Below are 22,443 nucleotides of genomic sequence, written 5' to 3' on the forward strand. Positions count from 1 at the left end.
AAATCCCCACAGGCTGATTTATTTACCCAGATAAGCGTTTTGCTCCTCCTAGGAAGTTTGAAGTGCTTTATAATATAAAGGAGGTTTACCAAGAAGTGGAGTCTGTGGATGCAGCGATTTCCTGTGTAAACAAAAGCCTAACTTGTCCAGTGGACAATGCCCAGGTATTTAAAGATCCTGCTGAAAAAAGGTTGGAATCTTTACTAAAATATCCTTCCTCCTGGCAGGCGCAGTAACCCAACCTGCTGTAGCAGCAGTAGGTATGTGTCAGGTCTTAAAGGACCAGATGACAGGGGATGAAAGATCTGACTTCAGAACAGATAAAATTTTGGGAGAATATGCACAGGGCCTTATGTTTTACAGTGGATGCCATTAGAGATTCTATCCAACGGGCATCCCGCCTCACACTCCAGCTGGTGCTTGTGCGCAGAATTCTTTGGCTAAGGCATTGGTCAACAGAGGCCCCATGCAAAAAGCTTTTAGCCAGCTTCCCCTTCCATGGCGAACGCCTCTTTGGGGATGACATGGAGACGTATATCCAAAAGATTTTGAGCGGTAAAACTACCCTTTTACCAGAGAAAAAGAAAAACAAGCGTCCTTGTTTTAATCTTTTTTTTTTTTTCTCCCTGCTTCTTGGTAGATCTACCTCCAGCCAGTGGCGACGGCATTTTAAGCCAGCCACAAAGGCTAAGGAAGACCAAGCCCAGAAAAGCAAGAAGCAGTGGGGTTCAAAGGCTAACAACAAGCAAAACCCCAAAGCCTCTTCATAAAGGGGCATCCTCGCTCGGCCAAGTGGGGGGACGACTTCTACAGTTTTCAGCGGCATGGCAGACAGAAATCCAGGACAGATGGGTAGTATCCACAGTATCCCTAGGATACCATCTTATCAACTCTGAGGCCACGTACACACGGTCGATCCAAACCGATGAGAATGGTCCGACGGACCGTTTTCATCGGTTCACCGCTGAAGTGGCCTGATGGTCTGATGTGCGTACACATCAGTTCAAAAACCGATCGGGTCAGAACGCGGTGACGTAAAACACACGACGTGCTGAAAAAAATGAAGTTCAATGCTTCCAAGCATGCGTCGACTTGATTCTGAGCATGCGCGGGTTTTGAACCAATGCTTTTGTGTACTAACCATCGGTTTGGACCTATCAGGCAGCGGTCCATCGGTTCGATTTTTAAAGCAAGTTCTAAAATTTTTGACCGAAGGACAACGGACCGATGGGCCCATACACACGGTCGGTTTGGACCGATGAAACTGGACTTCAGGCCGTTTTCATCGGTTTGGACCGACCGTGTGTAAGCGGCCTCAAGCTCAAGGCTCTCCAAAGATCCACTAAAAAGAGCGTCCTCCTTCAAAGGATTGGATCACTTGCTGTCCCAAGGGGTGATCACAGAAGTACCCCTAAAGGAGCAAGGTTCAGGTTTTTATCCAAACCTCTTTGTGATTCCAAAACCAAACGGAGACCATCCTGGATCTAAGATCTCTAAATCAGTTTCTGAACATTCACTATTCCGAATGGAAACTATTCGATCAGTGGTCACCAACCTACAAGGCGGATAATTTATGGCGTCGATAGACATCAAGGATGTTTACTTACATGTGTCTATCCATCCCGCGCACCAAAGATTCATACGTTTTGCGGTAGAACATCGCCACTTCCAGTTTGTGGCCCTGCCATTTTGTGTGGCTAACGCAGCCCGGTATTTACAAAGGTACTAGCCCCCCCTGTTGGCAAATCTTAGGGTACAGGGCATAGTGGTAATGGCCTATCTAGACGATCTACTTGTGATAGATCAGTCAGTGGCAGGATTAGATCACGCTGTGCTTACCACGATAAAATACCTGGAACAGTTAGGATGGATTGTAAACCTACAAAAATCCTCTCTACAAACCCAAAGAAGGGTAGAGTATTTGGGAATGATCATAGACACAGCCCAAAGCAGGGTATTCCTGCCAGAACCAAAGATCAAGTCCCTTAAGGACCTGATACGCAAGGTCAAGGCAAAGAAAAGGCCGTCTATTCGCCTTTGCATGAGGCTACTAGGGAAAATGGTGGCCTCCTTCGAGGCTGTCCCTTATGCCCAGTTTCACTCGAGACTACTTCAAGGCAGTATTTTAGCCTCCTGGAACAGGAAGATCCAGCTCTGGATTTACCCATGCGCCTGTCTCCACAGGTGCGCCAAAGCTTCAGTTGGTGGTTAAAAACCAAAACCTTGCGGAAAGGAAAATCCTTTCTCCCAGTCACCTGGAAGGTGGTGTCTACGGATGCCAGCCTAAGGGGCTGGGGAGCAGTGTTAGAAGAAGCTTCAGCCCAGGGAACCTGGGCCAAGACCGAATTGAACCTGCCCATCAACTTACTGGATATGCGGGCAGTATACTTGGTCCTCAGAACCTGGACACACAGGTTACAGGGCCACCCAGTGCGGATTCAATCCGACAATGCTACTGCAGTAGCTTGCATCAATCACCAGGGAGGCACCCGCAGTCAGGGCGCTCAGAAGGAGGGGAATCGGATTTTGGCATGGGCAGAAGAACATATTCCTTGCATCTCTGCAATCTTCATTCCAGGGGTAGAAAACTGGCAAGCGGACTATCTTACCAGGAGAGTGGTCTCTCCACCCCGATGTATTTCAGGCCATATGCCAGAGATGGGGGACCCCAGATGTAGACCTCCTAGCCTCCAGGTTCAACAAGAAGTTGGACAACTTTGTGTCCAGGACGAGAGATCCTCTGGCCTACAGATCGGATGCTCTAATAATTCCGTGGAATCAGTTTTCACTGATCTATGCGTTTCCTCCGATTGCTCTCTTACAAAGGCTACTTTGCATGATCAAGAAGGAAAGAATTCCTGTAATCTTAGTGGCCCCAAATTGGCCCAGAAGACCCTGGTAAGCCGAGATCATAAAGATGGCGGTAGGAAGACCTTGGAAGCTTCCGCTTCGTCACGACCTGCTGTCGCAAGGTCCAGTGTTCCATCCTTCCTTACAAAAGCTAGATTTGACGGTCTGGCTACTGAGACCCACATTCTGAGGAAACGAGGGATCTCTGGTCCAGTACTTTCTACACTCATTCATGCTAGAAAGCCAGCTTCCAGGCTTATCTACTATAGAGTCTGGAAAGCATGTGTTTCATGGTGTGAAACTAAGAAAGGGAATCCTCAAAAGTATGACATAAGTAGGATTCTCACCTTTTGCCAGCTAGGATTGGATATGAAATTAGCTCTTAGTACCATTAAGGGTCAAATACCAGCTCCATCATTCTTCTTTCAAAGACCGCTGGCATCTCATTCCCTAGGTCGGGCTTTCATTCAGGGGGTACTGCAGATCAATCTGCCAGTCGAGTCTCCCTTGTGCCCATGGGATTTGAATTTGGTATTGTCAGTGTTGCAAAAGCAACCTTTTGAACCTATTTGCCAGATTCTGCTGATCCTTGGCCTTTTTGATTGCTATCTCTTCGGCTAAAAGAGTATTAGAATTCGCAGCTCTTGTAAAGAGCATTATTTAATTTGTCACAAGGATAAGATTGTTCTACAAACCCATCCAACCTTTTTACCAAAGGTGGTGTCGACATTTCATTTGAATCAAGATATTATTTTGCCTTCCTTTTTTCCTTATCCGCAGACAGTGGAGGAAAAGTTATTGTATTCCCTAGATGTTGTGAGAGCAGTAAAAGCGTATCTGTAGGCAACTGCTCAGATACGTAAAACAGATGTTTTGTTTATTTTGCCAGATGGTCCCAAGAAGGGACCACTGGCATCAAAATCCACCATTTCGCAGTGGATTCGACAAGTAATTTATTCAAGCTTATGGTTTAAGGAACAAGATTCCTCCTCCTTTTTGTTAAGGCGCACTCGACCAGAGCTATGAGCGCTTCATGGGCAGTGCATCACCAGGCTTCGATGGCTCAGATCTGTAAAGTTTGCAACTTGGTCTTCAGTCCATACATTCACCAAATTCTATCAAATAGATGTAAGAGGACATGAGGATTCTGCCTTCGGGCGTTGTGTACTGCAGGCAGTAGTCTAGGGCTTCTTGTCCGTTTACGGCTGGCTCGGATCTGTCTTTCCCCCCTTCATATTGAGCATTGCTCTGGGACGTCCCACTATGTAATGATTAAGAGGCTCTCTGTTCCGTGGTGTACAATAAAGAAAATAGGATTTTTAATAACAGATTACCTGTAAAATAATTTTTTACCCCCTTCTTATGGGAACCTTACTGCTTTGCTACATGGGAGGGGTTATATGGAGGGGAACTGTCTTTTATTGGTTATGCCAGTGTCCAACCAGTTTTGGCATAATAAAATTAAGCGTTTTGGATGGACCCACAGTTTAACTCTCTAACTCGCGTCCACCTTGGACACTGGCGAAAAAACGAAGGTACTTCACTGATGGGAGGGGTTATATGACGGGGGAACGGTCTTTGGTTGTGCCAATGTCCAGTCACCTCTGGTGATCATACAACCCACTATGTAATGATTAAGGGCCCTTTCGCACGTACGGACCGTATGTCTGCATTTTCATCCGTCCATTTGCGGACGGATGAAATACATGAGTATTCTTTAGAGTAGCAAGGTTTGTGCTTTCTCTTGCCCCCGACCTTGCAGTCATACTTCTTTTACTGAAGAAACCCTTTCTGGCCTTTCTTCCTTTTTTAGCAAGCACCCATCGACCTCTTCCTCTAATGAAACTGCTTAAATATCTTTCTTTGCAATAGTCTATAACCCTGTTCCTTACATCTTAATCTCATCTTGACAACAATCAGTCTGGGTTTTGCTCTTGCGTTCAGCTGAAAATGTGCTCATGACAGTGACAACCACCAGATAATTGACTTCCAGAGTGACATTTTCCTGCTTCTATTCCCTGATCTTCTTTGCATTTGTCACTTTTTAATTCCCATGGGTCCTACAAACTGTACACTTTCTTGACATTGAGGACATTGCATTCTGATTATTTTCATACTTGGCCCTCTACATTTTTTCTCCCTATTCTGTAATTTTTTTTTAAGCCTTAGTTGGAGGTCCCCAAAGTTCAGTCCTCATTGGAGTTCCCCAAAGTTTGCTCCTCATCACAGTACTCTTCCCTTTGTACGCCATCTTTGCCAAACTTGATTAGTTGACCCCCCCATATACCAAAATCCACAGGTCCCCTTGTCCTAGCAGTCATCTGGCATTGCCTTTTGAACCATTCGCTTATGGGAGCCTTGAATGCTACCTAACATAATTTGAACAAAGCTCTTGACATCTCTAACTTTAAATTGAGCTGTCATTGTAACTTCTTCGTGCCTTGATGTATTACCCATTGTCTCATTGATCTTTTTGGTTTACACCAAGACTTTCTGTAAATCCTGCTGCTCGCACTGTTAATGCAGGAGACCGCCACAAATATCTGTCTTTATAATATCTTGCCAAGATTACTGCAACATCTTTGTAGCCTGTTTTCCATTTTACCTAGCTCTCATCTTTACAGTCCTTCATGAATGCAGTTATCTACTCTTATCTACTCTTCATCAATCAATCACTTCTGATCTGCCCCTCCCTACCAGTCTCTCTGGCCTTCAATCAATCTGACAATTATACATTTTTTTTTTTTTTTTGGTAAATCCCATTTTAGCTCTTGTGTTAAAAATGTTGAACAGTTCCTCCAGACCAGGGGTGCCCAACCAGGTGTATATATGGGCATATCTGTTCTGCAGTGGTTACTGGGCTGCTTTTAAACTGATCCGCAGCTGCAGAGAAGTGCATCTGTGGGTTACCAGCACTGAGCTATAGACTTCTATTACCTGCCAGTTTGGTGTGCTTTCTGAAAGTGCACCACACTTACAGGTTTTAATAGAAGTCTATGGCAACGTGCAGCTAACCTGCAGGAAAGCAACAAGTGAACTGTGCTGCACTTGTGGTGTGGGTAAACAGTGCATCAGTGTGAAAGCAGCGTTGGGCCCCTTTCACACAGTCCAACCCAATCGGACCCTCCATTTGCCTCTAAGGAGTGGCAGATGTAAATGGACTTGTGTCCGTTTACAAACGCCTACCTCCAATTCGATCCGCAAAAAAAAAAAAGAGTAGCGTGTGTTCTATAGAATAGAGTGGGCTGCCATCCACCCGCTCCGCTCATTGTGGCCCACGACCGGTTACCAAGTCGCTTAAGTGGCCCTCGCTCTTCAAAAGGTTGGGCACCCCTGCTGTAGACCCTCCTTTTCAAAATTGCAAACCAATCTTCCATTCTGCTCCTAAACATCCATGACCAAGCAAACCATGCCATCACCTGTAGCCACTGCTATCTTATCTTATCTAGTGTTCTCCTATCTCTACAGTTAACAAAATGCATGGCAACGTCATAGAGATATCAAACTTTTAATTACCAGTAATATTTTTAAATCTATCTTCGATTTGATCTTTCAACAAACTGTGCTGCTCTGTAAATGTATTTCTGAGTTTTGAGTGTTGCCCCCAGTTCCAGTAGTGAATGGAACCTAAGAAGATTGCCTAATTTCAGGCGATTTACTTGCAATCGTATGTGTGATTCCTGGTGGATGGGAAAGCGGTTGGCATTTACTGAATGGCACATGTAAGCCAATAGCTGACTGGAGTGTTCTAGCGGGGGGGCCTGTCAGAACACAATAGAACAGCAGGGGAGATCGTTGTACTAACATTAGACTGTTAGTACAGTGGCTCTGTCCGAAACTGTCAGTTTTTCCTGTTTTTAAGCTTGCTGTGTTGAACGGAAAAAAAAACAAGCAGTGTGTACGAGGCTTTACAGTGTAACATTGTTTGCAAAGGGCCTTATTACCTCCTGTGTCAACTTTATATACTTCTTTCTTTAGACTTTGTAATGTGCACATCTTTTGTATTTAAAGTACAACACTGAGTGGTACGTTGGTGTTTTTTATTTTTTTAATAATTATGACCGCAAATATAGTACTTTTATGACTTCATCTATCTCTCCATTATGGATATTAATAATGTCCACCAATCTTCTAAAAAATGGGCAACAAAGCCAAACACTACTAAGCGTTTGACCAGTCCTGGAGGAAACTTGGAGCAGCATTTTCTTCACGAAAGGAAAAGATTAAATCTGAACCCCAGGCAGATATAAATGACACAAATTAAAACTGCTCTATATTAAATAATGCACTGTATCATTTAAAAAAAAGTAATTATCTGAATTTTGACTTGGTATCAGCATTTATTCAATCCCCTGTGCAGAAAAGCCCAGAGGAAGCAGCAGCACAAGTAAGCAGTCAGTTGTGCTGTATCACATTCTAACAAAAAGGGAGTGCTGAGTGACAAAGGGATGAGCTTATTAGTCTGCTGCTTCTCCTTTCACTGTTCACTCACAGGCTGGAAAAGGAACAAAGTGTTGAACTGAAGCAGAGAAAAATAAGGTATTTCTTTATCGTACATCACGGGACACAGAGCGGCATTCATTACTATATGGGTTATATGGAGTACCTTCAGGTGTAGACACTGGCAATCTCAAACAGGAAATGCCCCTCCCTATATAACCCCCTCCCATAGGAGGAGTACCTCAGTTTTTACGCCAGTGTCTTAGGTGTTAGTCATGGTTTAGCTTGCCTCCGCATCCTTGGGATTAGGTGAGCTACCGGTTCTGTCCAAAAAAGCCTCAGCGCTAAAGTGGTCAGTAACCGGACCCCAAACCCTTGGGGTATAGCCCATAATGCTTTTCTTTTTAGAGAGCTGGACCCTGGGCCCAGAACTTAGAAACCTTTGGGTACCTAAAGTTTTCTGTTGCCAGGGTGCTATATGGGCCCAGGACAGTGGATCCTTCATAGGAACCCAGGGCCTGAAGGTCTAGACATCCCCACGGAGATGGGGGAAGATTGGGCCTCTTGCTTGGCAAAGTCCTGCGGCATGGAGCAGGTAAGTGAGGGGAAAACTTGCGGAACTTGGTTCTTAGCAGGTTTTTTTCTGGGGGGTCACAGGGGACATGCCTAAAGTTATGCACTGCATCTGGCAAACTAGTCACATATCATAAAGATAGGATGGCTCTCTATGTATTATTCCCCATAAGATGTGACCTCCCTTGTAGTGTTGGAAAAGCATTGAGTGGGGCCTGTGTTATATAAAAATATATGTGTGTGTCAGAGAGCTTTGCTTACCTGCAGGCCTCCAGGCGATGCTCCATTCAGTCTTCCTCCTCAGAGCCTGCAAGCAGGCTAAACGCTGACCTCCTCATGGTTCCAGGCTGCAGGCTGCAGTTTGCTGGAACAGAGAGGTCCCTTCCTCCCAAAATCCCCCCCTCCCCCTGTCGGGAGGGGCATTTCCTGTTTGAGATTGCTGGGGGGGAAGGGCGGGTCAGTGGCTTAAAGGAAGGGGCGGCCCTTCCTTGTTTGTTCCATTCAATACTTTGGAACTGAGGAGAAAGACCAGAGCGGCAGCACGGGGCGCCGAGGACACACAGTGGCCAGAAAGGATATTGCAGTCTTCAGAGGACTGTTTTTTCAAGCCTAGAAATAGGCTGTTTCTTTTCCATCTCATAGTTTTTCTTTGCAATACTACTCAGGGGGACAGAATGTTTTTTCTTTCCTGGATTTGAAACAAAAACGAAAAAAAAAAAAAAAAAAAAAAAAAAGTCATCTAGGGGAGAGGAAGCATTTTTTTTTTATCCCCCAAACAGGTGTTTGGACAATTAACTTTTATAGTTCCAAATACCAATAGGTAGCAGGTGTACCTCGGTATTGTACCATGGTATGCCGCTGTTTTCCCTACAGGGAGCCTTGGGGCCATCGGGATCTGGGGCTAGAGCTGACGCGGGTCAGTCCAACCCTAAGATGGTCACGGAGGAGGTATTACTCACCTCTTTAAAAGAGATGCAGAAAAACATGGGAAAAATGATAGCCGCAGCTATGCGGGGCAGTAAGCGGAATAGATCTCCGTCGCCCGAGCGCGGACCCTCAGAAGAGGAGGTCCTTTCCTCAGGGGAATTGGACGACCTCTTGGACAAGGACCAAGTAGGTTCAGGGATCGAAGACCCGGATACAGAGGAGTCTGGGGCAGTCTCCCTGAGGGAGAGCTGGTGGATTCAAGGATTGTCGGACTTGGTCCATAGGGCATTCAACTTGCCAGTACCAGATCTCCAGGTATCGACGGTTTCAGCTTTGGGCTCACTGAGGGCGCCTCAAAGCAATGCTGTGTTTCCGATCCATCCTCTATTAGAGGGAATTTTGTTCCAAGATTGGAACAAGCCAGATAAGATCTTCTTACCACCTAAAAGGTTCTCTGTCCTATATCCTATGGAAGAAAAATTTTCCAAAAGATGGGCTACTCCTGCAGTGGACGCAGCCATCTCATGTGTTAACAGATCGTTAACATGCCCTGTAGAAAACATACAGGTGTTCAAGGATCCAGTTGATAAGCGCTTGGAAGCACTACTTAAGAACTCCTTCACTACTGCAGGGGCAGTAGTACAGCCAGCTGTGGCTGCGATTGGGGTCGCTCAAGCATTATCGGATCAATTTAAGCAGATGCTTAAACTTATTCCGGCCCAGCAGGCAGAAAAATTTTCGGATGTCCCTAAGGCCATATGTTTTACGGTAGACGCAATCAAGGATTCTATCCAGCAAGCGTCACGTTTATCGTTATCCCTTATCCATATGAGAAGACTCTTATGGTTAAAAAGCTGGGAGGCTGAGCCCCCATGCAAGAAGCTCCTGGTAGGGTTCCCCTTCCATGGAGGACGACTCTTCGGAGAAGACCTAGATAAATACATTCAGACCATTTCAAACGGCAAGAGTACTCTCTTGCCAACTAAGAAGAAGGTTCAGGGACCTGCGTTTAAACGACAGTATTCCCCTGGGCAGGGGCCCTCTAATGCCAAGCAGTATCGACGGCCTCCTGCAAAAGCAAACTTCGGCTTCAACAGCAGATCACAAGGACAGGCTGTTAGAGGCAAAAGGCAGTGGTTTCGCAAACCAGCAAAACCAGCCCCCAAGCCAACCTTATGAAGGGGCGCCCCCACCCACGAAGGTGGGGGGAAGGCTGCGACTCTTTTCAGAGATTTGGGAAGCCAGCATTCCCGACGAGTGGGTACGGTCTTCCGTGGCCACAGGCTACAAATTAGATTTCCTAAGGTTTCCTCCTCCTCATTTCCAGAAGTCGAGGATCCCAAACGATCCGGAAAAGGGAGCCGCATTAAGATCGGCATTAGATCATCTACTTTCCCAGGAAGTAATAGTAGAGGTACCAGTCCTGGAACAGGGGCTGGGTTTCTACTCCAACCTATTCATCATCCCAAAATCCAATGGAGATGTCAGGCCAATTTTGGACCTAAAGATGGTAAATGCATATCTAAAGATCCGCTCATTTCGGATGGAATCCGTGCGGTCAGCAGCTGCCACACTCCAGAAGGACGACTTCATGGCGTCCATAGACATAAAGGATGCCTACCTTCATGTTCCAATTTATCAGCCACATCAAAGATATCTACGCTTCATGGTGGCTTTGCGTCACTTCCAATTCGTGGCGCTTCCCTTCGGGTTGGCTACGGCCCCCCGGGTGTTCACGAAGGTCCTAGCTCCAATCCTAGCCAAACTAAGGATCCAAGGGGTCACGATCCTAGCATACCTGGACGACCTCCTAGTCATAGATCACTCGTCTCCCGGCTTGGAGCGAGCAGTGGCCCTCACGGTCCAATACCTCGAGAGGTTCGGCTGGGTCCTAAATCGAGAAAAGTCAGCTTTCCAGCCCACAAGGCAGTTGGAATATCTCGGCATGAGATTAGACACAGAACAACAAGGAGTGTTCCTACCTCTGAGGAAGGTAAAAGCCATCAAGGAATTAATCCTACTGGTTCTAAGCAAGAAAGAACCGACTATTCGCCTATGTATGAGGTTACTAGGCAAGATGGTGGCCACATTCGAGGCGGTACCATACGCCCAGAGCCACACTCGCATCCTACAGGCAGCCATCCTGTCAGCATGGAGCAGAAGGCCACAGGCCTTGGATATCCCGTTGCCGCTCTCATCAAGAGTCCGACAAAGTCTGTGTTGGTGGTTAGACCCTCAGAATCTACTGACGGGGAAGTCTTTCAGCCCAGTGGCTTGGAAGATAGTGACCACAGACGCCAGCCTGACGGGCTGGGGAGCAATTTTGGATGGTTGCACTCGCCAAGGTACTTGGGCAAAGCCAGAGAAGCAGTTGCCCATCAACATCTTGGAGCTCAGAGCTGCTCGACTAGCCCTCAGGGCTTGGACGTCAAAATTGCAGGGGTTCCCGGTGAGAATTCAATCAGACAATGCCACGGCCGTGGCATACATAAATCACCAAGGGGGAACCAGGAGTCAAGCCGCTCAGAGAGAGGTGAGCTTGATTCTCCTATGGGCAGAGGCTCATGTGCCCTGCATATCGGCAATATTCATTCCAGGAGTGGACAACTTTCAGGCGGACTTCTTAAGCCGCCAGACTCTATGGCCGGGGGAATGGTCTCTGCATCCACAAGTCTTTCAAGCACTCTGCCAAAGATGGGGAGTGCCGGACGTGGATATCATGGCATCGAGACTCAACAAGAAACTAGACAGGTTCATGTCCCGCTCAAGGGATCCGATGGCCTGCGGAACCGATGCGTTGGTTTGCCCTTGGCATCAGTTCAAACTTCTTTATGCGTTTCCCCCGCTCCAGTTACTACCCCGCCTGCTGCGCAGGATCCGGGTGGAGCACATACCAGTCATCCTGGTAGCTCCAGCATGGCCCAGAAGGGCATGGTACTCACTAATCTTAAGGATGGTAGTGGGAGACCCTTGGACTCTTCCTCTACGGCCAGACCTGCTATCGCAAGGTCCGATCCTCCACCCTGCCTTACGGCATCTAAATTTGACGGCCTGGAAGCTGAATCCCTGATTCTCAGGGGTAGAGGTCTGTCTCAGAAAGTAATCTCTACCCTAATCAGAGCCAGGAAACCGGTCTCTAGGGTGATTTATTACAGGGTCTGGAAGGCCTATGTAGGCTGGTGTGAGTCCAAGCGATGGCTTTCTCGCAAATTTACCATCGATAGAGTATTAAGTTTTCTCCAGCTAGGAGTGGATAAAGGATTGGCATTAAGCACAATCAAAGGACAGATTTCTGCTCTGTCAGTGTGGTTTCAGCGGCCGCTGGCCACCCACTCGCTGGTTAAGACCTTCCTTCAAGGGGTCTTACGTATTAGACCTCCAGTTAAATCCCCGCTTTGTCCGTGGGATTTAAATCTTGTTCTGTCAAGTTTACAGAAACAACCGTTTGAGCCGTTGGCTGATATTCCTTTGGTTCTACTGACAAGGAAGTTAGTATTTTTGGTTGCCATAGTTTCCGCAAGAAGAGTTTCGGAGCTGGCAGCCTTATCCTGTAAGGAACCATATCTTGTTTTTCATAAGGACAGGGTCGTTCTCCGCCCTCATCCTTCCTTCCTTCCGAAGGTCATATCCAGTTTTCATTTGAACCAGGATTTGGTATTACCATCCTTCTTCCCTAAACCTACTTCCAGAAAGGAAGGGTTGCTGCATACCTTGGATATTGTCAGGGCCATGAAGGCCTATCTTAAAGCTACAAAGAAGATCCGGTAGACAGATGTGCTGTTCATTCTACCGGATGGGCCCAAGAAGGGGCAGGCAGCTGCAAAGTCCACCATTTCTAGGTGGATTAAGCAATTAATCACTCAGGCCTACGGCTTGAAAGGGTTGCCTCCTCCAGTATCATTAAAGGCTCATTCTACTAGAGCCATGGGCGCCTCCTGGGCAGCACACCACCAGATCTCTATGGCTCAAGTTTGCAAGGCGGCAACCTGGTCTTCTGTCCACACGTTTACAAAATTCTACAAGTTGGACGTAAGAAGGAATACTGATACTGCCTTCGGGCAGGCAGTGCTGCAGGCTGCAGTTTGAGACCCTCGGATTCCGGGGGCTCCTCTTGTTCGAGTTAAATTTAAAAATTTTATTTTTCTCAACTAAGTTGGATTTATTATGATTTGAGTATATCTCTAAATTAAATCCTTTTGTCTTGGAGATGTTCTCCCTCCCCTCATTGTAAGCATTGCTTTGGGACATCCCATATAGTAATGAATGCCGCTCTGTGTCCCGTGATGTACGATAAAGAAAAAGAGATTTTTAATACAGCTTACCTGTAAAATCTTTTTCTTGGAATACATCACGGGACACAGAGCTCCCACCCCTCTTTTTTGAGGACCATTTTGGGAGGCATACTGCTTGCTACAAAACTGAGGTACTCCTCCTATGGGAGGGGGTTATATAGGGAGGGGCATTTCCTGTTTGAGATTGCCAGTGTCTACACCTGAAGGTACTCCATATAACCCATATAGTAATGAATGCCGCTCTGTGTCCCGTGATGTATTCCAAGAAAAAGATTTTACAGGTAAGCTGTATTAAAAATCTCTTTTTTCTGTGTAGCGGAGTTATGTAAATATCAAGATTGGGTGGACAAAAAATTATAATAATTTTGGCAGGTAAAACGGCTCTCATATATGTATTTTATCTGTGTATTTAGTTTACCTAGTTTTCAGCTAAGATTTGAAAGGCATATATGAAAAATTGCATGTTTCCCCAGTCTAAGCTGTAGCACACCAGACCCCAAACCATTACTTAAAAGCTTTGTACTTATATTGTGGATTGCAGTTTCCATTAAATTGAATGTACTGTTCAGATCAACCAGTCTAACCATTACCTGCAAGTGAAATGTATAGGTTTATTTAATACGGCAAAGTGCATTTAGTCAGAATTGTGTTTCTAAGTCTGTCAATTCTTATTGTGTATTTTTTCTATTAATAGGATTGATGTGATTTCAACCAGTAGCCCTCAGGTACCAAAACTGTGTAGGAACTGGAACCCACCACTCTTGGGGAACTTGCCTGATGATTTTCTGCGTATTTTACCCCAGCAAATGGACAGTGTTCAGGTCAGAATGCTGAATTATGTTTTGCCACATATGATGAATGAAAAACCCCATGTCTATTAAAGTAACAAAGGTGTATGTATCAGTTTGTTTTCTAAAATGCAGCTGTTTAAGGCCTAGTGCACACTGAACATTTGGCCAACTCTCCTAGACTCCTTTCCTCCCGGCAGCATGGTTTTGGCAGAAAAACAGTTGACACTTGTAAACACGTGTAACGTGTTTTGGTGCGCCAAGCGCTTGGCCTTATTGGTCAGAATAATAATTTACTTTGGCCATTGAAATGAGTAACGCTCCTACAGTTGGCGCGTTTAAATGCGTCAAGAGTTTTTATGCCAAAACACTGCTGCGCCTGTACTGATAGTGTTTTTTTTCTAACTCTAAACTCCTAAATGCCTTTTGTGTGCATGGATACATAGGCTAATATGCTAAATTTAGAGGCAGAAAAAATGCCAGACAACCCTAACAGCAGAGTTAAATATGTCCAGGGTGCATAAGCACCTCACAGTTTAGGTAGGACATCATAAAGTCCAAAATAAGATAGGTCATACAATTTTTCATGCTTGACAACAATCTGTAGTAAATTGATGATTAAAACTGTAAGTACACAGTGGTCTTCTCCACTTGTTCATAAATAAGTGTGTAACACCGGGTGTCTTCCACCAATCACATTCTGAGGCTTACCAAAGGAGATGTGACTCTCTCACAAGAAGTCAAACTGCACTTCTTGTAACCATTGTTCTAAACAACACTCCATAGCAGCTTTCCTCTCCCTCCCCATCCACGTCACAACATAATACATAAAAAATAACAAAAGACTGCTCCCAATAGTGTACATCTGGATATCTATTTTGTTAAAAACACTTGCATAAGCAATGAGTATAGTATTCCACACAAAACTAGAATTCCCGGAATTGGCATGCCAGCAACTTTTTTAATGTCTAGCCTTCCTTGTGCCAGGGACTACCGGGTGTCTAGCGTTCCTTTTGCCAGCAACTTACTATTTGTTGTCTAGTGTTACTAATGCCAGAGACTCCACTGGTGTCAAGCGTTCTTGTGCCATTGACTCCTGGTGTTTAGCCTTCTTAATGCCAATAACTCCTCTGATGTCTAGCATTCATCTTGCAAATAACTCCATTGTGTCTAGCGTTCTTGTGCCAATGATTCCCTGGTATCCAACATTACTCGTGTCAATGATCTCCATGTGTCTAGCATTCCTTGTGCCAGCAACTCCTTGGTGTCCAGTGGGTCCTCTTGCCAAAAACTCCCTGGTGTCTAGCATTCCTCATGTTGACATGTTTATACCTACAGTAAAAGTTATAATACACTTGTGAAAATGCAAGCAAACCTCAGGAATTAAATGCACACTAGGGATGGCAAAATGTAATTTTTGGGCTACTTCTTCCAGTATCTATTACCTTTTATGCAGTCCTTAACATTAATTTTGCAGTAAGTACAAGCCAAGGTTTTATAGTATACGGAAAGATAACAAAAAGTAATTGCTGAACTCAGAAGAAAAAATTAACATTTTAAATAGGCCTCCATTGTTCTGTTGTGCATGTAATGCTACGAGTGCTTCAAGGTTTACAGCCTGCATGGTGCTGAAATGCACTTAAGTGTTTAATTTCTGCTGCGCAACGAAGGGACTTTATAGGACATTTTTTAACTGATTTTACTAAATGCGCAGATTCCTGGGAAGATTTATACAATGTCAACCCTTGTTCCTGTCATGTAGCCACAGGCTGAAACTATCATGTTTAAACTGTATTTTTAAAATGCTTCCTTTGACATGTGTTTTATTATAACCCTGCTCTTTGAAACTGAGACTGGCAACTAAATATAGCATTCCAATTAATATACTGCATGCTGCAACATGTTTAATTTGTCCCTATGGAATTAAGGGTACTACAGTCCTGCCCTGCATAATGAGGTCCAATCTAAAGATTTGCTAGTCTGTTAATGACCAATAACAAAATATTTTATTTCATTCTACTGAATGAACGTTGTCCTTAGACTTGTAGTATAATGCATGTATTGCACTGCATTAGAGAAACCGCATTAATGCGGGAATCTTTTTGGTAAATTGCAGCCACTAATGTCACACCAAATAAGATGGTGCCATTGAAATACATCAGCTGTGAACATCGGCTGTAAATTCAGGTCGATTTGGTGGTCGCACCTGAAGTCACACCATTGTGAACCAGGGCTTACAGTGGTATCAATGAGAGGCTAGGCTCCTATTTGCACCCAGGGAGGTAACCTTTTCTACCTTGTGAATGGATTCCTGAGGAATGGACAGTAAAAGCTCTGGAGTTTGATAGCTGAGTGGTAGAGGGGTTTCTTAGTGCCAGGGGGCAGACAAGGAATTGTTTGGATTTGAGAGAAGTCGGTGCCCCCATCTATATCATGGACCTAAGACCCAGGGGGCTCCAAAGGTAACTTGGTGTCTTCACTTCAACAATGCTGCATTATTTTTACGGCAGGTTAGGCTCACTTTAAAAAAACGAACAAAAGAGGGAGCACCGACCTAGTGCATTATCCCACGATATTCAATAAGAAATAATAGTTTATAAATTCTACTCTTAAACGTATGAATTAAAAAAAAACTCTCATCAAGCTACTTATCTGTAACCCTGTAGTCCCCAGGTACAGCACACGCCAGAGTACAGGGGGACCTCACCGGGGGCCTTATTGGCTGACACGTTTTTAAAGGCAACATCTTATTCCTCAGAGCCAAAACTTTAAGGCTCACTTTAACATGGCTGTGACTGCAGACAAACCTTAGGGCCCATTCACATCAGAAACTGCACAGCTACTGTTCGTTTTCTTCATGCACATTTTCATGCTTTTTATGCGCCTTTACATGCATTGGTGCATGTTTTTCTATCTACATTTGTCACGTGAGTTCACTTCCTTCTGCTTGCTTACTTTGGGTTTTTATGTGCACTTCGATGCATCGCTGTGCGTTTACATGCGTTTGCGGTGTGTGAAAAGTGCAGCATGATGCACTTTTATTGCACTGTAATGGTATAAACTATGCCCATTGGATAACCTGGATTTTGGGCTGTCTATGCAGTCAAAAATATATCCCACTGCATCTGGTATGTATGGGCCCTGAGCGTTTTTTACAGCTTAAAACGCCTGTCCATGTTATTCTATGGCATCATGCCCACATAGGCGTTTTTGAGCTGCAAATGGCATAGGCGTTTTTGAGCTGTAAAAAAAACGCAGGACCAGGGCGTTCTGAAGCTCCAGAGTAGAGCTGTAAAAACGCCAGACGTTAAATGCTCAAAAATGCGCGAAAACGCTACCGCAGCATTTTTAAAGCTCCAGCTCACAAAAAAAAAAAATATATATATTTTTTTTTTTTTTTTTACAAAATAAACATGGACAGGCGTTTTTAAGCTGTAAAAAAGGCTAACAGTGGCTGTAAAAACGCCAGTGGAAATGAAGCCTTATTGTATAAACTGGTAATTGAAACATGGATCCTCAGCATTTTTTAGCCTAACAAAGCAAAACAAAATGAACATTCTCCAGTAAGCTATTTGTTAATATTCCTATCCAAGCATTTACAACTTTAAATGCGGCTGACTCCTTCTCTCTCGGCACAACTTTCAGTCTTCACAAAATAGTAAGTGGACAGTGCAGTCTGGAGTAAGTCTGTTTGCTTAGAGAAGGGGAATGCCTTGCCATTCTAGGCTGTGTCTCTGCACATAGTGTAGGGAGACTCCACTCTAGTCCCCGAATGCCAGGGTGACACCATAGGACACTGCAGGAGAAGGGAGCCCCCTTGAAGCAGAAAACTTGTCACAGTGATCATGGCCCCAGCCTAAACTGGAACATAGGCAAGGATTAAAGTGTTATTAAAGTCAATTTTTTTTTTTTTTAAAGGGAGTACCCTCACTATGCCAACATCCAATGGATATAAAAAAAATATATAGAAAGATTGCAGAGCAAAAACTCCCTCTCTAAAAAAAAACAAAAAACGGACTGTGGGCATATCATGAGACGTTGGTTATACAAACTGTATCTTTATTACAAACATTATTACAACAACATATAACAGACGACAACACCCTACTACTTGACAAGGTCAACAGATACCCAATAAAAAAAACAGGCATGGAGCTATGGATCCTTTCACTAAGTAGATGAAAAGGTCCAGAATAGATGCAAATGAGCAGTATATGTATATATCAGAGGGTTGGTTCCATAACCTCCTCCATGCATGCTGTGCTTGTCAATGCGTTTCGCAATTCAATAGTTTTCTCAGGACCTACTGTGTAGATGCTGATATGAAATTCAAAATTGTACAAAAAGAAAAAATAATTACAATGTATAGACATTTGTATTTGCACAAAAGTATTAATTGTGCATATGCATATTGAATTTTTTTTTTACATTAACGAACAACACAAACAAACACCACATATATGCTTGCCTGATAGGCCTTGAGATCATTTATAGGATGACCCCACACAGGGCAAAAAACAAGCCAATCCTTCAAGTGGATCCACTTCCTGGTGTTAAAAACATTCAACTATTCACATGTGTATTTTTTTTTTTTATTAAAATAACAACCATGTTATACTCACCTGCTCTGTGCAGTGGTATTGCACAGAGCAGCCTCGATCCTCCTCTTCTCATAGTGCCTTGGCAGCGATCCTGGCTCCTTCTCTTCTTCGTGTGTCCCCATAACAAATGGCTTGCTATGGAGGCACATAGTGTCTACGTGCTCCCCAACTCTGTGTTTCTAGAGCCACGCTCCATAGAACTTTATACAGCGGGACTTGGCCCTGCCAAACTTCCTCCTCACTGCATTTAATTGACAGCAGCAGTAGCCAATGGCTGTGTGAAGGGGAGGGGGGGGGGGTTCAGAGCTGTATCTATTCTCCCTTCTCTAATTCCTTCACACATGGAAGGGAGAGACAGAGAAAGGGAAAACGCTTAAAGAATGCGTTATGGTAACGTTTTTTTTTGTGTAAGTATCACTTTAAAGGATAAAGAAGTTGCATACGCTGGGTTCACACGGAGCGTTGATTTCTGCTGAGCAGGTGAATGACAGGTCAGTCTCTGCTCACTGTGCAGGGATGGACCTGTCGGAGCCCCACTATTCTCTATGGGGAGATCGGATAAAAATGGACAGCATGTCTGTTTTCATCCGATCCACTGGACGGATGATGAACGTATCACCATCCGTCTGTTTTGAGTGGATCTTATCGGATTGGATGGCAGGCGAGTGTCAGCGGACACATTTTGGCTGATATCCACCTGCCCATAGAAGTCAATGGGTGGCCCACTCGGATCTGCCTGAAAAATGGACAGGCAGGGGCCTTAGTGATTTAGTTCATTGAAAGTGCTTAAAAACAGAACGTTTAATATAACTTCACGTTCTAGTCCTGTTGCTTGCATTTTACAGTTTCCTAGTGTTTTCCATGTCTACAGAATTTGAATCCATAATCCATATGTTTTTTATTTCCAGGGTTGCCAGAGTGGACTTTCTTCATTACAGAGTGAAGACTCCAAAAAAGAGAACCATGGGTCTGTGGACCAGGAAAGGAAGTTGAAGCAGTATTTGCAGGATGAGAGGATTGCACTCTTTTTACAGAATGAAGAGTTCATGAAAGAGCTTCAGAGAAACAGAGAATTTCTGTTAGCACTTGAAAGAGGTAAATTAAATTGGAGAAAAAAATCATTGTACAAATCTTGTCAAATCAAGCAAATTGGCTTTGTATATTCAAGAACAAGTCAGGTAGAACTACTGCTAGATATACTTGTGAAAATGATTTGCTTTTGGCTTTAAAAATACTTTCATGTTTCTAGTATGTTTAGTACCAATTCACACTGGAACCTGCGCGGACCATTGTGTTATGGTTTTTGACAGCCCATTTGAAAAAGGATTGCAAGCACTACATTTGCAAATTGCTCTGCGCCAAACAGCATGGTATTGTGGCTTGGTGGGTGCAAATGCGCTGCCGACCGGCTCATGTCGAAATATGTTGGCAGAATGGCACTCCTGCGCAAACTCACGTACCTGAACGTCAGTTCATAAAAGCAGGATATCGGGTGCGTGCCCGTGGGTCCCGTGGACCCAATGTCCACTGGCGGCCTGTGATTGCAGCTAGGAGAGACAGAACGGGGAACTGCCGATTCACCACAGAATGCATTTGAGAGGGGTGGCAATAATAGCCACATGTGTGAATGAGGCCTGTGTAACTAAATTGTGGGTCGTATTCCTACCTCTTGACCTGGCCCTACACCGAGTAATAGTTAATGACACGAGTCATTCACATACATATAGTTTCAACGTCTGTAGTTTTTAAAAACTGATTAGTATTAGGTGATTTGTTTTATAGTACTCATCAGATAACCTTGAAGTAACATTGAACTTTTTCTCTTTTAAAAGCGTGTGTCCCATTTTTAGTTTATGCTATTGTTGCCGTGTAAGCTATGCATTAGAAGAAACAATGCTTGGAGGTGCTTTTACATATATTGCATTACATAAAGCTCAGCCGAGGACTAACTTTTTCAGTGCGGCTTTTCAATGAGCTGTGGTTACTTTTATCAGGAAATGGCCAACTAAATGTTTCCTGGGAAGAATTACTTGAGGGTAGGCCTAATGCACACTTTCCAATCAATAATTAAATCATCCCATGTGTAATCCACTAATAACACAACCTGATCTTTATTTGTGTGAAATTTGATATAGTATGATCACAGCATATTCTAGTCTCTCTCCGAAAGTCTCTGTTTTGATATTATAACTTTATGACCATTAAAGTGGTTGTAAAGGCAGAATTATATATTTTTTATCTTGATCCATTAATAAAAAAAAACCTTAAGGCAATACGTGTCAGAACTGAGCAGAATCAGAGAGATTCAGAGGTTGGGCACTATTGGCTGCACCACGTGAAAGATACTGACTTTTAATTAATATGTCCAGAAATGCCAAGCAGGTGGGTTAAGATTTGTGGAGCTTTACCTTTGCCTGAAACCTTTTGTATGTAAAAAGCTATAGGTTGTTCAGTTGTAAAATAAATTAAGTACATATCCACATAAAAAAAACCTGCATGATTGGTACCCTTCTACTTACAAAAAGTTTGAAGTAGAAGCCCACTTTTCCAGAAAATGGGATACCCTGTGTAAATCTTGGTGCATTACAGCTCTTGCCAATTGTAAAATTTTCTGTAGCATTAATGCCATGTGTGCACAAAAGATAAAACTAAGCTTTTTTTTTTTTTTTTTACCCTTTGCTAGATCGTTTGAAATATGAGTCTAAAAAAACAAAGTCTAGCAGTGTGCCGGCAAGTAGTGATTTTAGCTTTTGCCCTTCACTATCAGGTAAGGACACGAGATAATAAAAAATCAATATGTTTTGTGCAGCTTTGGTTCTCTGTAATATTTACACAGGGAAAACATTAGTCATCAGATGCTACTGTAATTAAGGTTCAGAATGTAATATTTATACAAAACCAATATACAATCCTGAATCTTGGACCATATGTTTATGTTGCACAGGGCCAATTGAGGATTTTTATAACATTTTCATCTTCTCCTATGCAACACTATATACCCTAATGCATGTGCCTTTGTCCCATAAATTCTGTGTTTTTGTGAAAAACATGGCTTTCTAATATGTACATGCAGGAAGTCTTGTCATATCTTAAACACTTGCTTGCTATATATCTTTGGCTATTCATGTAACACAGGGCTGTCCAACCTTTTGATCTTCCTGGGCCACATTGGAAGAAGAGGAATTGTCTTGGGCCACACATAAAATGCACAAACAATAAGGATAGCTAATGAGCAGAAAGTCGGGCAGATCACAAGTTAACGATCAGCGATCTAGATAATGTAATATTTTTTTATTATAAAAGTAAGAGGGCGACCTAAAACCGTTTCTGGTAAACTAAAGGATCAATATCTGTTTTGTCAAGGCGCTCATAAGATGTTCTGGTTCCAATTTTGAAATACGTTGCTTGAGCCTTGAAAATAGTTGCTCTTGAATATATAGGTGCTGCCAAAAACCGATGATAAGGTGTAATTGGGAAGAGCTCAGTAAAAGACACTGTCAATTATTTATTATTTTGGCAGCATGTGTACAGTAAGTGTAAATCCCCCCCCCCCCCAATCAACATTTTTATAATTTTTCATTGTGCCGCATTCACAACAGTCTTGGGCCACAGGCTGGATGCCCCTGACGCAACTTATTTTTTTAAACATAGTTGAAATAAACCAGTTCATCCGGTTCAATGTGTACGAGTTTGAGTCTAACAATTCATAAGCCCCTGTATATTTTGGTCTCTGAGGACCTCTAAGGCTTGGTTCACACCTATGCGAATTGGATGTGGGTTTCTTCGCATAGCAGGAGAATGAGAATGTGACTGGCTCTCTCTGGAGCCAGTTCACATATTTCCGTTGTGGCTGTGGGGTGCACTGCACAGAAACGCTGTGCGTCTTTGGCTCTGTTTCAGGACCGATTCAGGCAAAGATTTGTCCCGAGAACGGAGACGCACAGAGTTCCTGTGCGATCCACAGCCGGTTCC

The 22,443-nt window shown here is 43.8% G+C and overlaps 1 protein-coding gene across 1 annotated transcript in view; it reads left to right on the top strand.

Annotated features, from left to right (window-relative positions):
* Positions 1 to 22,443, top strand: part of CUEDC1 (CUE domain containing 1) — a 149,194-nt gene that overhangs the window by 98,599 nt on the left and 28,152 nt on the right. Inside the window, exons 5-7 of the mRNA XM_040337855.1 lie at positions 13,777 to 13,903; positions 19,380 to 19,566; positions 21,155 to 21,238. Coding sequence (XP_040193789.1) covers positions 13,777 to 13,903; positions 19,380 to 19,566; positions 21,155 to 21,238 — 398 coding nt within the window. The remainder of the gene's footprint in view (positions 1 to 13,776; positions 13,904 to 19,379; positions 19,567 to 21,154; positions 21,239 to 22,443) is intronic.

Source organism: Rana temporaria, chromosome 2 (assembly GCF_905171775.1).
Source record: "Rana temporaria chromosome 2, aRanTem1.1, whole genome shotgun sequence".
In the NCBI taxonomy this organism is placed as follows: domain Eukaryota; kingdom Metazoa; phylum Chordata; class Amphibia; order Anura; family Ranidae; genus Rana; species Rana temporaria.